The sequence below is a fragment of the Achroia grisella genome, unplaced genomic scaffold (genome assembly GCF_030625045.1).
Source record: "Achroia grisella isolate CSIRO2021 unplaced genomic scaffold, CSIRO_AGI_Agris_v1 utg900, whole genome shotgun sequence".
In the NCBI taxonomy this organism is placed as follows: domain Eukaryota; kingdom Metazoa; phylum Arthropoda; class Insecta; order Lepidoptera; family Pyralidae; genus Achroia; species Achroia grisella.
The window spans coordinates 3202748-3218867 of record NW_026713059.1 but is presented as its reverse complement, the minus strand read 5'-3'; the positions used below and the strand labels follow the sequence as shown (position 1 = coordinate 3218867).

Here is a 16120-nt window from a genome sequence, read left to right as displayed (position 1 = left end):
TAAAGACAGCATATTTTAGTATGAATTTAAAATTTGGCCATTGTTCATTAATTAAGTGAGATTGAATGATAACTCTTACTTTAATTTTCAGTGGAGTCTACGGTGGAACATGTGATACTAACAGTGTTATTAACATGTTCTATTGATGAGGATATGCAGGAAGATATGTCTGCCTACATGTTGCGGGTAAGTGTTTTATTTTTAACGTAGGAAAAGGCTAGAAATAATTAAGGCCGGACACGGTATCTCTGTTTGCAGATCAACTTGTACAATGTTTACATCGTCTTATGTTATATTATAGTATATATAGTCTTAATTGTTTTGACCATTGTTTTGTACTATAGCTTACTGTAGTTATCTTAAAAATAAAATCTCATCTCTTTCTATAGCTCAGTAACTGTTATATTATATATACTTAAACAAAGCGCCATATGCGCTTCAATACTCTGTTCCGTTTCTAATATATGTACATTCTGATCCGTGGGCTAATTATGTAGCTTCGTTCGCAACGATTTTCGTATGTAACAGTGAAAATGACGTCATCTGTCAATAATGCGATCATATAGACGCCATTTGACGCTGTCAACTAGCATTGCAACGTAAACGCAACTTTACATATCGATAAAAATTATTTCTATCGAATGTCGATTTAGTAACCTCGTTGCAACGTCACGTAATCGCTATTTTGCCGAAATGACAGCGTGGAATTGAAACGGTTTTTACATTATGAGAAACAATTTAGAAGGTGTTTCTTTTGGTTACAATCCTTAAAATATCAGCATTAGCAGCATTATTTATCTTGTTTTGGTAATTTTCAGTATTACATATATTTTTATTATATTAAATATTACGTAGAAAGTCGTGAAAAGGTTTTATTTTTATTAAAATGGGAAAATTGTCACAACACGACATCAGTGTTGCCAATTCGATATTTTATTTTCGTCCCAAATCACATAGAATGTTGTATTAACTAGAGTAAATGTTTAATATAAAATTAGGGTTGATTATGATATTAATATAATTAAAAAACTATTTCAATGAATATGGTGCTCTGTGAACGGAATACGTTTATGATGCTCTGTGATTTGTTTAAAGTAAATAAATTTATTTGTTTAAAGTTTTTACAATTATGTACAAATTTAAAAAGATGTGCCCATATCAATTCTAAATTTATATGGATACCTACGTACTTTACCTGTTATCTTATAGCATATATACTTTCTTTATTTTATTTTATTAAATGTCTATTAATAAAATTAAAATAAAAGAACAAGTTATATTTTGTAATTTTTGAACGCAATAAAAATTGTTTCAAATCAACCAACTAGTGTAACAACCCAATAAATTAAAATGTATCCCTCTAAAGGTATAAGCTATCTAATGTACTGACTTTTTAAATTGGTCGGATTAACAATATTCCGCTGCAACTTCATAGTAGTGTTTTATCGATAGAAATGATTTATGTTGCGGTCATTCGACCTTACTTGATCGCATTTTTTAAATTGAAATGATTTCATATTGCATCACAACTTCAACAGAAACAATTTCATATCGTGTTACATAATTAGCCCACCGTACTCTTTTGTTGTTGCGACGAATGTTTTTCTTTAATAAATTATATTTCTAAAATTGATTCATTTTTGTTATAAAATACAATATTTTGTAACATACTATTTTATTTTATTTGTTCTCACGTTTACCGTGCGCAGTAAAGAAATTATAGGCTGGTACCATAGCGGGTGTTAATAGAGTAAATGCGTTTGCAGGTGTGGGGAGCAAAGGAGTACCTGACGTCGGGTAGCACGCTGAGCTCGTACGCGTACGTGCGCGAGTGTGTCCGGCTCGAGAAGGACGTGCGGCTCGTGCTGCACGCGCGCGCTGCGGGAGAACTGGCGCGCTCACCGCGGGACGACGCGCGTGCGCTACACCTGCCGGCTGAGAGTCTTCTGCCCGCAGCTTCGTCCGCGCCGCTTACCTTCAATAACCTCTCCATCCTTCTCGGTAACTACCTTTTGTTTCTACATAAGCCACTACGTCTGGTGGATGCCTGTGCTTGTATCATTCAGACCTCTCGGATCACTCGCCGTCTCTGTACTACCCACTGGTCTAATGTCTAATATCTAAGTCTAAATAAATGTGCAGACATTTGCAGACGTATGTGCGCATATGTCCTGTTCAATCCGGAACTTATTCTTCTTGGCAATTAGTAATGATTATTATTTCGGTTAATAATAATTAGTAACGTGTATAGCACATGCATATAGGCATTGAAGCCTACAATAATAAGTTTGTTGTTAATTTATTGTTATGTTATTTTAATGGCCAACAATTTATGTCCAGTTATTTGACATAAATTTCACTATATATAATTTGATGGATTCAATTCTATTATTGATACTTATAGAGACATTAGAAGGCGAGTTATCCAAAGCGATTGGCGTGATTGGCGGTGAGGGTAGCTGCTCGCCGAAGGCGGTATTCCAGGCCGTAAAGGCAATATGTGCGCTCGCCGGTGGTGTTGAGACATTACACATCACTCACACACTCAACTCATTCGCTCAGGCGTGCGTGGGAAAGGTAAGCTCTTATGTACTATATGCAAATTAACTGATGTAAGAAAATCTGCTTTATCTAAGAAATGTATGTGGTTGGTCTCTAATAAAAAGATTTGACTTTACTTTAATTAATATAATACAATTTACATGATGTAATGATACTTTTAGGATGTCTTATTGCTTAATCGGATGTCGGATTGCTTAAGTAATTCACTAAAATATTTAATTTTAAGTACCTGATTTAGCTAAGATTTCTCAAATATGCCAAGTACACAAATATAATATGCGTTAATGGATTGTGATGATTAATGATGAAGCGTGTGGTGCGTTCAGGCCAGTAGCGACGTGGTGCTGCCAGAGATCCAGTCGGAGGCGGGCGCGTACTGCGCGGTGTCACTGCGTGCAGGATCAGCGCGAGAGACGGCGGTGCGGCACTGCGCGCGCGTTCGGGACGCCGTGCGCGCGCTGCTGGCGCTGTACGCGCGCGGCCGCCTGCTAAAATGCGCTAACGCGATGATGATGCCCGCATTAACGTCCATGGCGCGGCACTGCGCGCGCTGCTGGCGGTACGCGCGCGGCCGCCTGCTCGACTTCGCGCTCGCCGACGCGCACGTGCACGCCGCCTGCCCGCACAGTGCGTATAGCGTCCACTACACAGCTCGGCGCGGCACTGCGCGCGCTGCTGGCGCTGTACGCGCGCGGCCGCCTGCTCGACTTCGCGCTCGCCGACGCGCACGTGCACGCCGCCTGCCCGCACAGTGCGTATCGCGTCCACTACACAGCTCGGCGCGGCACTGCGCGCGCTGCTGGCGCTGTACGCGCGCGGCCGCCTGCTCGACTTCGCGCTCGCCGACGCGCACGTGCACGCCTGCCCGCACAGTGCGTATAGCGTCCACTACACAGCTCGGCGCGGCACTGCGCGCGCTGCTGGCGCTGTACGCGCGCGGCCGCCTGCTCGACTTCGCGCTCGCCGACGCGCACGTGCACGCCGCCTGCCCGCACAGTGCGTATAGCGTCCACTACACAGCTCGGCGCGGCACTGCGCGCGCTGCTGGCGCTGTACACACGCAGTAGTCTTCGTTATTTGTTTTACTTCCGCTCGACTTCGTCCACGTGCCCACGTAAAGTGTTACTAATTTTTTAATGCTTGATGCGAGTAAGTACAGTATATAGTATGTGTGGAAAGAAATAGAGAAACAATTAGTCTTGAGCCACCTGTGAATAATGACGTTGTAGACTACACTTAGTTACCTGTGGTGTATGTGTATCCATAGAAGCGGCGCCATCGCATAAGGTGGCAGAGTCGACGCTGTTCTGCATCGAGGCGTTGCATGGGTTGCTGGCGTGCTGGTCGCACGACGAGTACCAGGTGCACGCGCAGCTGTACTACGGCACGCGCGCACTGCACGCGCCCTACCTCACGCAGCCCTCCAGACTCGACTGTGCTGGCTTCTACCCGCGCATCATATTCGACACATGGTATGGCATCATCATCTTCTGCTTCACCTTATCTTATAATTCAACACAAAAAAATATAGTGTTAAACCAGTAGTTCCTGAGATTATCCCGTTTAATCTAACGAACCAAGAAATATATGTATGTATAGGTAGTGTGAGGGATATGAGGCTCATACCCCACTACATAATGACTCCGACCGTTCTGTTAAGAACGTATCGAATGAGAAGAAGAAACTACTATAACTAAAACTCACGCTTGTCTGTTATTAGAAACATTGTCATATACATCGTTATTTCTTCAGGTTGAGTTTAGAAAATGTACCAATAAACACCCTGCCGCGCGAGACCCGTTTGGTGTTAATACTGTACGGACGAACCCAGCGGGCGGTCGATAATCAAAACCAGAGCAGCGAGAACAACCAGCAAACTGCTCAGGAGGGTGAGGAGAACGGAGATGTGCAGTACGAACAGGTGGAGCTCGGATGGGCAGCCATTCAGATGTTCGATTATGACGGGTGAGTTGATCAAGAATATTGCAATGAAAAATGTATATTAGAAAGACTCGCGGGAGCACACACTATTTTATAGACGACGAAGCACACAGGGTGGTTGCGCGAGCTTTATGTCGTTTTCTTTTTCTACTTTTCCGTGTACCTACACTCTTTCACCCGTAAAAAATGTTTCCTGCATGAAAGAGTGTGCGTGTAAAGGCTGCTTTTGCCTATTTTTATACGTACACTGTTTGCCGCATAAGAGAGCGTATATTTAAAGGCAGTCATCTCTTCCTTGTTCCCAAAGTAATACATGTGGATATTATAACAATTGTGCAAATCGACATTTATTTCTCCGTTCTCTCCTATACCGTAAAACTACTTTATTCTAATAATTATTTTTTAAATTTATATGTGTTTGCCTATACAGGATGCTGGCCTCGGGCGCGTACGTGGTGCCGGTGTGGGCGGCGGGCTGCGACCGGCGCACCGGGCCCGCGCCGCCCGCCGCCCTCGCGCCCCCCGCCGCGCCCCTCCTCACCATCGGTACGTGTCCGCTGTGTGTGTGTGTGTGTGTGTGTGTGTCTGTGTACGTACGTGGTGCCGGTGTGGGCGGCGGGCTGCGACCGGCGCACCGGGCCCGCGCCGCCCGCCGCCCTCGCGCCCCCCGCCGCGCCCCTCCTCACCATCGGTACGTGTCCATTGTGTGTGTGTGTGTCTGTGTACGTACGTGGTGCCGGTGTGGGCGGCGGGCTGCGACCGGCGCACCGGGCCCGCGCCGCCCGCCGCCCTCGCGCCCCCCGCCGCGCCCCTCCTCACCATCGGTACGTGTCCGCTGTGTGTGTGTGTGTGTGTGTGTCTGTGTACGTACGTGGTGCCGGTGTGGGCGGCGGGCTGCGACCGGCGCACCGGGCCCGCGCCGCCCGCCGCCCTCGCGCCCCCCGCCGCGCCCCTCCTCACCATCGGTACGTGTCCATTGTGTGTGTGTGTGTCTGTGTACGTACGTGGTGCCGGTGTGGGCGGCGGGCTGCGCTCTTTACCATCGTATTGTGTGTGTGTGTGTCTGTGTACGTACGTGGTGCCGGTGTGCGGCGGGCTCACCTTCGGCAAGTGTCCTGCATCGGTACGTGTCCGCTGTGTGTGTGTGTCCCCGGTGTGGGTCGCTCTTTACGTACACGTGCTATGCCTCACCTTCGGTAAGTGTCTGCATTCTGTATGTACACGTGCTGCTGCTTACGCCTCACCGTCGAGACATGTCCACTCTGTAAATACACGTGCTGTTGCTTGGGCCTGATGTTTGGCACGTCTCCACTTTCTGTACGTACATGTGCTACTTGCTCACTATCGGTATGAACGCACATAGGCCTTAGCGTCCATCTAAATAAACTAACCCAGATCAAAGACGATATGTTAGTTAATAGATTTGTTGTTACAGAAATTCCGCTGTACGATCATAACGGCGTCAAGTGGACGAGCAGTGACGAAGGCGAAGAGAAAACGTTATCTCCTGAAGACCTCCCCAAGTTCAACTCCTTGGACAAACTCACACAGGCGCAGTTACTGCACCTCATAGAACAGGGTTCCTACAATATAATGCCCACTGAATGCCGAGAGGTATATAATAAAACATATGTATGAATTTGTAACTTACTTCAAATAATTCAACATTCATTCTATTAAGATTTTACTCCTGTAATGGAATATTTACTATAATTATGTTCTATATGACTTCTCGATTCATTCAAAATAATTACGATGCTGTAATGCTTAACGGTACCAGACCGGAGAAGACACTATTAATTGTAACAAGAATGATTAAATGCAATGAACTAGTTTATATAGTAATGATAATTGAATGATGTGCCTGCGCTAAACGCTGGCGGGGCACCAGTGAAGGATGATATGAGCGTAAAGTTAGGTGATTTTGCCCTTCATGACGAATTTACCAGATATAAACCACGATGGTTTCCAGGACTGCGTGGAGGTCGATCTGACATGGTATATTGCTAGCAATGGGGTAACTATTCTCATTATTTACAATCACCTACCCCCTCTCGTACATATCTTATCCATGGCCGGTAATGACATATTAATGGATTCGTATGACAGATGCTATGGGAGAAGCGGGAGTACTTGGTGGAGCTGGCGGGCGCACTGCCGCTGGTGTTACTGGCCGCTACCAACTGGTACGGTGGACATCGGGAACAGTTAGTCGCCTTACTACACATCTGGCAGAAACCGTCGCCGACGAACGCCATGCATCTCTTACTACCTTGGTTAGTATTTATTGAAATTTATAGAAAAGTGTTCACTCTTTCACGCCTGATTGCACGTATGTTCAATGGCATTTCACTTTCTTTTAAAAATGTATATTTTATTTCACAGATTTAATTTTTATAAAGTCACGTTTTACATTTATTATTATTAATAACTATAAGCAGGACAATTCATCATAGTCAGATGTTCGCGATTTTGCAGTGATAGTTAATTATTATAAAATGGCGTTACAGCACGTACGATTGAAGAATTCGGGATGCGCGAAATGGCGACGCGCGCTGTATCGTTCTCTTTTTCTACATTTCAATGCACATTCTTTCCTGCGTGAAAGCCTATTCGTATTTAAAAGAGCGTATGTATAAAGGCACCTATTGAAGAGTTAATTCAACTATATAACACTCTCGTTATATTATTTTATTTACCTTTAATACATTTAAGGAGACGGGCTCCTTAGTTTCACACAGGTGCAATTTTTGTAGGAACTTGAACGTAAAACACGGGTCATACTACTCGCTTATAACGTAGTTTTCTTAAGGGCAATTTCGTCTCATTTTTTACTAGCAGGGACTGCTTGCACATAAAATACAGTCGCCGATAATATAGTTTTATTTTTACTTTCGTCTCTATTATGTTGAATCAACTGGCTAATTTAATTAGTGGAAATAATATGCAGGTAAGATTACAGCGTATGTTTGTGTGTTCCTCGTCAGCTTCCCGGACGCGGCGGTGCGGGCGGTGGCCGCGGAACTGGTGGGCGGTCTGCCGGACGACGACCTGTGCCGCGTGCTGCCGCAGCTCGCGCAGGCGCTGCGGTACGACACCTACGACTGCAGCCCGCTCGCAGGTACCACACGCACCATACTCACCATCTCACTCACGCTCGCTGAATAATAATAATAATAATCTTTCTTTCATTCAGAAGGATCGTTACAATATTATTTGTACAACAGGTAGATACACTTTCGAGACAATATCAACCCTTTCAGTATTTCTGCGTAGTCCTGGCTTCTGAACTAGCATTAGCCGTATGACAGAAGCCAGTTCCTTCCCAATACGTGAACTTTTATTATAGATTGATGAAAACTATTATAACATGATACATATAAACGATATTTTACCTAAAGATACATATTTATTATTATTATTATATTTAAAAATCAAAGTTATAAGAATAACAAAGATATTGAAGTACACATAACATTTTGCACTATATTGTGTGTGTCTTATGTAGAAATATAATGTATGTGTGTTTATATGTATCTATGATGGATATGTAAGTGAGTGGTGTATGTATGCATTTGATGCGTGTGTGTTTGTAATAGAAAATTGAATGTGCAAATTAAACTTTGTGATGTTAATAAAGAATGTTACTGAACGAAAGAATAGGTACTCACAATCTCACTTACACACTCAGAATACGTACTCACAATCTGACTTACACAGTCAGAATACGTACTCATAATCTCATTTACACACTGAGAATATTTTTATCAATTATTTATGGATGATAATGGTGTTATGCACTCGTTTGCGCTAACGGTTTACGCTGGCGAGACATTAGTGGAGAATGTTAAGATGGGCACTAGGTGAGGTCAGTTAGAACATCGTGGACATCGTGAAAAGATGCCCAGGTGAAATGAGATAAATCTATCACTAGGGAGAACCCCGTCGAGACTAATCTGACTTGATAAATTTCTAGCAATGCAGTTTATAATCCACATTACTAAGTATTCCCTTCTCTTAAAACATTTCTAGTTTTTATTGTAAGTTTGAGATAATATGCACAAAATACTATTTTTAATTTGAAAAGGTTTTAAACAGAACTATTTTTAGTAGCAACATTATTTTTATTCATCTAGAAATGTATGCTCTGTATTAATTATTAAACAAATTTTTGTAAACATTGTATGTTATGATGTATGAGCTGTTGTAATTATTATTATGCGTATGTTTTCAGAGCTGTTATTGTCGCGTGCTTTGGCCTCTCCAACTGTGGCGCATCGACTGTTCTGGCTGTTGGTACATTCACTACCTAATTTACCGCAGGTAACTTAATTTTCTATGAAACATTTTCATTGCAATAATTATTAATTATCAAAAACCACCGTCAAAACACTGCTTGTAAACTAAATATCTCCTTTGAGTAAAGTAAACACTATTATGAGGAGATGAAAACCTTCGATCCTAAAAATATCCACCAATTCATCTTCTTGTCATTCATAAAAAAAATCATAAAAAATATACTGTCTAGCAGGAGTTTGTATTCGGCCCTATTTAACACCCCTTTTTCGAATGAACCTGTAAAGACCAGCTGCCTCTAATGCATTAGAATAGTCAGCAAAATCAAATACGTTCTGAAGGATAGTGACAATGAGTTTGTCATTAGATATCAAAGGAAGAATTCCTCGGGATTTCACTGGAGGAGAACGGCAGCGAACCGCCAGAGGTGGAAGAATGTATGGTGGCCACGTGGCGCTATGAGCTATTGTATCGCGCTTTGCTGGCCGTCTGTGGGGACAACCTCGGCCGCACTCTGCATCGACAGCAGGAGCTTGTCGCGGTGCGTATTACAACAAAATATCTTGCTATTTTACTTTTTTACTAATATAGTCGAACTTTGAATAATTATATTAAAATAACAATATGTAAACTTACGTTTACATTGCAGTGCTAGTTGACAGTGTCAGTATAATAGTATTATTGACAGATGACGTCATTTCCACTACGTTACACACTACAATCGTTGCGATAGAAGATACATAATTAGCTCATAGGTCTAAGAACCTAACAATAAACCAAATCCCTTAATAAAAAAAATACTAATTATTTCTTTTCCCCGATATTGCTTATGATGAACTTTATATGTATGTGGTGCAGAATCTGAGCGAGGTGGCGATGCTGGTGAAGATGTCGAAGGAGGGGCAGCGGGGTGCAGCCCTGCGGGGCGGCGCGGCGCGGCTGGCGGGCCGGCTGCGGGCCGCGCCCGCCGCGCTCCCGCTCGCGCTCGCCGCGCACGTGCACGACGTCGACGTCAAGTACGTACACACTAGAGTCGCAGCGCGGCGCGGCTGGCGGGCCGGCTGCGGGCCGCGCACGTGCACGACGTCGACGTCAAGTACGTACACACTAGAGTCGCAGCGCGGCGCGGCCGGCTGCGGGCCGGCTGCCGGGCCGCGCTCGCCGCGCACGTGCACGACGTCGACGTCAAGTACGTACACACTAGAGTCGCAGCGCGGCGCGGCTGGCGGGCCGGCTGCGGGCCGCGCACGTGCACGACGTCGACGTCAAGTACGTACACACTAGAGTCGCAGCGCGGCGCGGCTGGCGGGCCGGCTGCGGGCCGCGCACGTGCACGACGTCGACGTCAAGTACGTACACACTAGAGTCGCAGCGCGGCGCGGCTGGCGGGCCGGCTGCGGGCCGCGCACGTGCACGACGTCGACGTCAAGTACGTACACACTAGAGTCGCAGCGCGGCGCGGCTGGCGGGCCGGCTGCGGGCCGCGCACGTGCACGACGTCGACGTCAAGTACGTACACACTAGAGTCGCAGCGCGGCGCGGCCGGCGGGCCGGCTGCGGGCCGCGCCCGCCGCGCTCCCGCTCGCGCTCGCCGCGCACGTGCACGACGTCGACGTCAAGTACGTACACACTAGAGTCGCAGCGCGGCGGCGCGGCCGGCTGCGGCCGCGCCCGCCGCCGCGCTCGCCGCGCACGTGCACGACGTCGACGTCAAGTACGTACACACTAGAGTCGCAGCGCGGCGCGGCCGGCGGGCCGGCTGCGGGCCGCGCCCGCCGCGCTCCCGCTCGCGCTCGCCGCGCACGTGCACGACGTCGACGTCAAGTACGTACACACTAGAGTCGCAGCGCGGCGCGGCCGGCGGGCCGGCTGCGGGCCGCGCCGCGCTGCGCGCTCGCCGCGCACGTGCACGACGTCGACGTCAAGTACGTACACACTAGAGTCGCAGCGCGGCGCGGCCGGCGGGCCGGCTGCGGGCCGCGCCCGCCGCGCTCCCGCTCGCGCTAGCCGCGCACGTGCACGACGTCGACGTCAAGTACGTACACACTAGAGTCGCAGCGCGGCGCGGCCGGCGGGCCGGCTGCGGGCCGCGCCCGCCGCGCTCCCGCTCGCGCTCGCCGCGCACGTGCACGACGTCGACGTCAAGTACGTACACACTAGAGTCGCAGCGCGGCGCGGCTGGCGGGCCGGCTGCGGGCCGCGCACGTGCACAACATCGACGTCAAATATGTACCATACGTACTGTACGTACCATATGAATAATACGTATAGTACGTTTACGTATGTACTATACGTACTATTCGTATTCACGGCCCCCGGTTTACCATCGGTTTCGGTGTGAACATTTGCATTCATGATTTTTTTGTATTTGTTTTATTGTGTATCATACACAATAAAACCAATACAAATGAATTATCCTAGAATATTGTTATTATTATACCGGAAAACACTTTTTTCTTTGCCACACGGAAAAGTAAACTAATGAATAATATTTAAAATGTATAAAAATATTTTCTTATTACTATTACACAATTATAGTCTGTACACTTTGACGGATGTCTTGATAGTTAAAAAGTTTAGAAAAATAATAAATTTATATATTGTATGACTTTAGACTGTTTTTTAAAAAAAAATCTTATTGATGGCTTTTAATCATCAGAGTATTACTTTTCTCTTTTCCTTCACAACTAAAACCAATAATCATAAAATTAAAGATATAATATAATATATGGATCCGCATTGTAGTCATGTCTAATGTAATAATTAGTTATTAATTATTTACGTAATGGTTGAATGCTGTCCTTTAGTAATAATGAAAATTATGTAGAAGTAAAACACTGTTTCACGAAAAAAATCTACTTTAAAAAAGTTGTGTTGTGATTAAAAAATATATCCTAAATTATTGTCTCTAAAAACAGTATTTCTTTTCAGATCGTGTACATATTTCTCATCGAATACTCTACCTCTGAAAATAAATTTCATCGGTATAGACGACGCCGTCATTCCAGCAATGTTTAAGGTAGAATACATCTTATATAAATTCTCGTGTCACAATGTTAGTTACAACAGTCCTCTGAAACGGCTTGACCGATTTTTGTGAAATTATATATCCATATTCAGTAGGTCTCATACCTAGACGGCCTATTATATATTTTTCATATTCCTGTGTTGTTGGGTTGTCCACCCCTAACATATTTCTAAATTTTTTTGGACATCATTATATTTTTTATTTTTGAATATAATATATAGTATAGTAATATTATTGTGGATAAGAATGCTGATGTAATGCTGAATAAACGTTTTTAAAATTATTAACTTAATTGTCATTTATTCACTCAACATTGAGGGCTGTTTACAATTTTCACCAAAAATTTTATAAAATGTTTTCTACTCTGTTTAGTAATTTGTCTTGTTTCTGTAGGTGGGCGATGATCTTCGACAAGACTCCTTGGTGCTCCAAGTGATAAAGGTGATGGACAGTTTGTGGCTCAAAGAAGGCTTAGATCTCCGCATGGTCACTTTCCAAGCACTACCCACTAGTAATAAAAGAGGTGGGATATTATCACAAATATTTTATTGTTGGCAGTAACACTACTACACAGAACAATTATGTATAATAACTTAACGTGTTATGTCTTAACTGTGAAACTAACTATATAACATTTATAGAACAAGCAGAATATGAGCAAATTTCATATTGTGTGTATTAAATGTGTTTTGAATTATGATGATTGTGAGCCAGAGCTTGTTTGCCAACGTAGTGGTATGAAAATATATATAAAATATCCATGATATTCGTCTAGAAGGCTGTATGGTTTCAATAAGGCATATAATTAAAATAACTAATAAGAATTATGAGTGTTCGAGAGCTAGTTAAATTAAAGTAAAATAATTTCTCAGACCTTGACACTGGCTTCCACGTACCGCCAAATATCAAACTACAAACCGCACACCGAACTTAATAGCACATTAGATTTAAAACATTTTAATTAAATATAAACTTATACAATTTGAATTGTTTAATAAGTTTCCGTATAAGCTATACGAAAACTTCGTAAACTGTTCTAATTCTATGTTTAAATATTTAAAAATTTAACTCATCACGCATGCTAGCTGCATGTCACCATATACATGGATCACGTAGCAATTATTATAAATTTTCTTTCAATTAATATCATTACTTTTACTTTTATTTGAAAGAATAATATTAATATTTCATTGAATTATTTAGGTATGATTGAAATCGTGACGGAAGCCGAAACCCTCCGTGCCATTCAGACTGAATGGGGCCTGACTGGTTCCTTCAAAGACAAACCTATCGCCGAATGGCTGGCAAAGCACAACCCTTCAGAGCTAGAATATCAACGAGCTCGTGACAATTTTACTGGTAAGTCTAATTTGATACTTTTAGTATATTACGAAATAAGTGCAAACACATTTGATTTTAAATAAACTCAACCATAAAACTATGATGCGCACTGTTGCTTTCTCACCTTTTTACTGTTTTAAATCACCGCGCTGCTTATTGTCTGGCTACGCGTGGTCAGTTCGAAATTTTATAAAAAATAGCTATAGTATGTAGTAATTATGGAATATAACTTCACTTATTTTGATTATATTACACTTTACGAGCAAGTGTCTTGATAAATAAAATTTACTCGACTCTATGAGAATACAGTTTTTTTATTTATTTGTAGTATAACATAAGATTAGACTAATCTGCTTTAATTATATTTATATAGCATCGTGTGCGGGATACAGCGTCGCAACATATCTACTGGGAATTTGTGACAGACACAACGACAATATAATGTTGAAAACCTCCGGCCATTTGTTCCACATTGATTTCGGAAAATTCCTTGGTGACGCGCAGATGTTTGGAAATTTCAAAAGGTAAAAAATTGTGTAAATTTATTTTACAATATTATTATTTACTATTTTGTTTTCAAGTAATATAATATATAACTTTCATTTGCCCGTATATGATCCTGTACAATGTAAAAACCTATAATTTGTTCCATGTTTCTCTTTTTTCTGCCATATCTTTAATATCATTGACCCATCTCCATTTCTTACTCGTCTTTTGCCTGCCGTTCTTAGCTATTTTGTTAAGTGACGATTCTCAAGGAGGACCCTTTTATTTAACTGTACTTCCACTGGGAATAAACATTCTATTGCAATAATGACTACATCCTTTTGACATTTGTCTACTACGATCTCCTATTCGCTTTATACATTTTAATTAATTAATAGTTATAGTTAATAAAGTGTTCAATTCTATGTTCAGTGTCAATTAATCATTTCTGATGATTGATCAAAATACAATTTTAACAATCAATTATACGTCGATAAAAGATTGTATATGGTTCATTCAGGGATCGTGCACCATTTGTCTTGACTCATGACATGGTGTACGTGATAAACGGCGGCGAGCGACCTACGCAGCGCTTCCAGCATTTCGTGGAGTTGTGCTGTAAAGCGTTCAACATAGTGCGAGCGAACCACGACCATATATTAGACTTGTTTGCGCTGGTAAGTGTGTAATCTACCAATGTTTACATGACCGAGTATTGTCTTGAGATTCTGTTTCACTATTATTATCAATTTGCGTCCTCGATGTGTTAATGTTTTGTTTATTGTTAAAGTCTATGGTCAAATTGAGAATAGATTTATGTTGTTTATATTTAATATTATTTGTTTAGAGGTCGTCCAGTAGTCGAATATAAACCATTGGGCGACCACAAGTAATAAATAATTGTGTGTGACAGATGACGATGTCGGGCGTGTCGGGCGTGACGAGCGCGGCAGTGAGCTACGTACGCAGCGCCCTCATGCCTTCAGCCACCAATGCGGAGGCGGCCGCCGCCTTCTCTAGGCTCATCAACTCCTCTCTCAAGAGCAAGTTAGTACAAGTTTTTTTTAAGTAGTGGCCCGTAGTAGCGATTTCATCGCATCTGCAAACCAGAATATTTTTGCCACGCACAACTACATTCTGGAATCACCTTCTAGCTAGTACGACACGATAACGAAACCTTCAAGAAAAGAGCTTATTTCCTCTTAAAACGCCGGCAATGAACTTGTAATTCCCTTGGTGTTGCGGGTGATCATGGGCGGAGGTAATTACTTACCATCAAGTGAGCCACAAGTTGGCATCTACATAATCATGTTTAAACGGCTCGGCTGCACGGATTTCAATAAATTTGATCCACAAATAGATCCTAGTTTAATATATACAATACTTTTAATCCAAATTCTCACATTGTATCCCGTGGTATATAGCTAATATTTAAGTATTTTTTAGACCTATCATGCTAAATTAATTAAACATTATTCATGTGCCGAGTAATAAATGACACTGAAAGTTCCCATTTTGTTTGCAGATTCACACCGATAAACTTCTTCCTGCACAACATAGCTCAGATGATGGCTAGCGGCGACCAAAGCAACACTTCCACAGAACTGCTGTCGTTCATGCCACGGACTTACACGTAATGTTCTTTTTCTGAGCCCCTTTTTTTTTTTTGTTTATTTCTTTATTATTAGACGTTGCTTATATTGCTAAAAATGACCTGTATTTATTATGGGCTTAAAATTACAATGCAATACCAATTGCACTATTTGATGCAGAATTGACAAAGATATAGAGTAACATCAATTTACTTATAATTTACATAAATAAAAGATGTGATGTAATTCATAACCTCAGTCTTTGGAATTGGTTGAAAATGAAACTATTTCTTCACTCATATTGATTTGCTTTTGATTATAATCTGAATAACGATTTAAATTAAATCTAGTTGTACATCATTGTTTCGGAAAGAAAAAAAAGAATAGGCAGTAATAAATAATTTCTATAAATTCAAATTTATATCTATTGGTTTATATTAAAAAAAACATGTTAATTGAAATAATAAATAGAACCAAGAGTAGATCTGATGGTTGTATAATGAAAATAATGAATTTTTTGTAACTTAAAAAATGATTATTTTAAATTAACATTCAGTACTTATGAATTTGTTATTAATGCAGATTACTGTCGAAGATATACATCGTGTATATGTGTGATAAAGGTCTTATTCAAGATAATACATTAATTAGTATTGGAAAATATTTATAATTAAATATTTATGGTGTTTCATAAAATTAGTATTTTTAAGATTGTAAGGTAATAATCGATGCAGAAGGAATCTGATATCTTAATTATTTACAAATAATTAAAAAATAATAAATAAATAAAAACAGACCTGAAAGCCCAAACGAAGGGTTAACTTCAGACGACCGTAAAACGTTATGAGCCAAATGCTGGAGATATAATTAATAA

At 42.1% G+C, this 16120-nt stretch overlaps 1 protein-coding gene across 1 annotated transcript in view; it reads left to right on the top strand.

The window, feature by feature from the left end:
* Nucleotides 1-16120, top strand: part of LOC131853215 (phosphatidylinositol 4-phosphate 3-kinase C2 domain-containing subunit alpha) — a 38343-nt gene that overhangs the window by 15159 nt on the left and 7064 nt on the right. Inside the window, exons 10-30 of the mRNA XM_059204047.1 lie at nt 92-186; nt 1767-2001; nt 2405-2577; nt 2889-3011; nt 3214-3313; nt 3830-4034; nt 4315-4527; nt 4934-5049; nt 5939-6117; nt 6613-6779; nt 7491-7624; nt 8738-8826; nt 9167-9340; nt 9658-9815; nt 11731-11818; nt 12221-12350; nt 13031-13186; nt 13542-13692; nt 14175-14331; nt 14568-14701; nt 15180-15287. Of these exons, the coding sequence (XP_059060030.1) occupies nt 92-186; nt 1767-2001; nt 2405-2577; nt 2889-3011; nt 3214-3313; nt 3830-4034; nt 4315-4527; nt 4934-5049; nt 5939-6117; nt 6613-6779; nt 7491-7624; nt 8738-8826; nt 9167-9340; nt 9658-9815; nt 11731-11818; nt 12221-12350; nt 13031-13186; nt 13542-13692; nt 14175-14331; nt 14568-14701; nt 15180-15287 (3085 nt within the window). The remainder of the gene's footprint in view (nt 1-91; nt 187-1766; nt 2002-2404; nt 2578-2888; nt 3012-3213; nt 3314-3829; nt 4035-4314; nt 4528-4933; nt 5050-5938; nt 6118-6612; nt 6780-7490; nt 7625-8737; nt 8827-9166; nt 9341-9657; nt 9816-11730; nt 11819-12220; nt 12351-13030; nt 13187-13541; nt 13693-14174; nt 14332-14567; nt 14702-15179; nt 15288-16120) is intronic.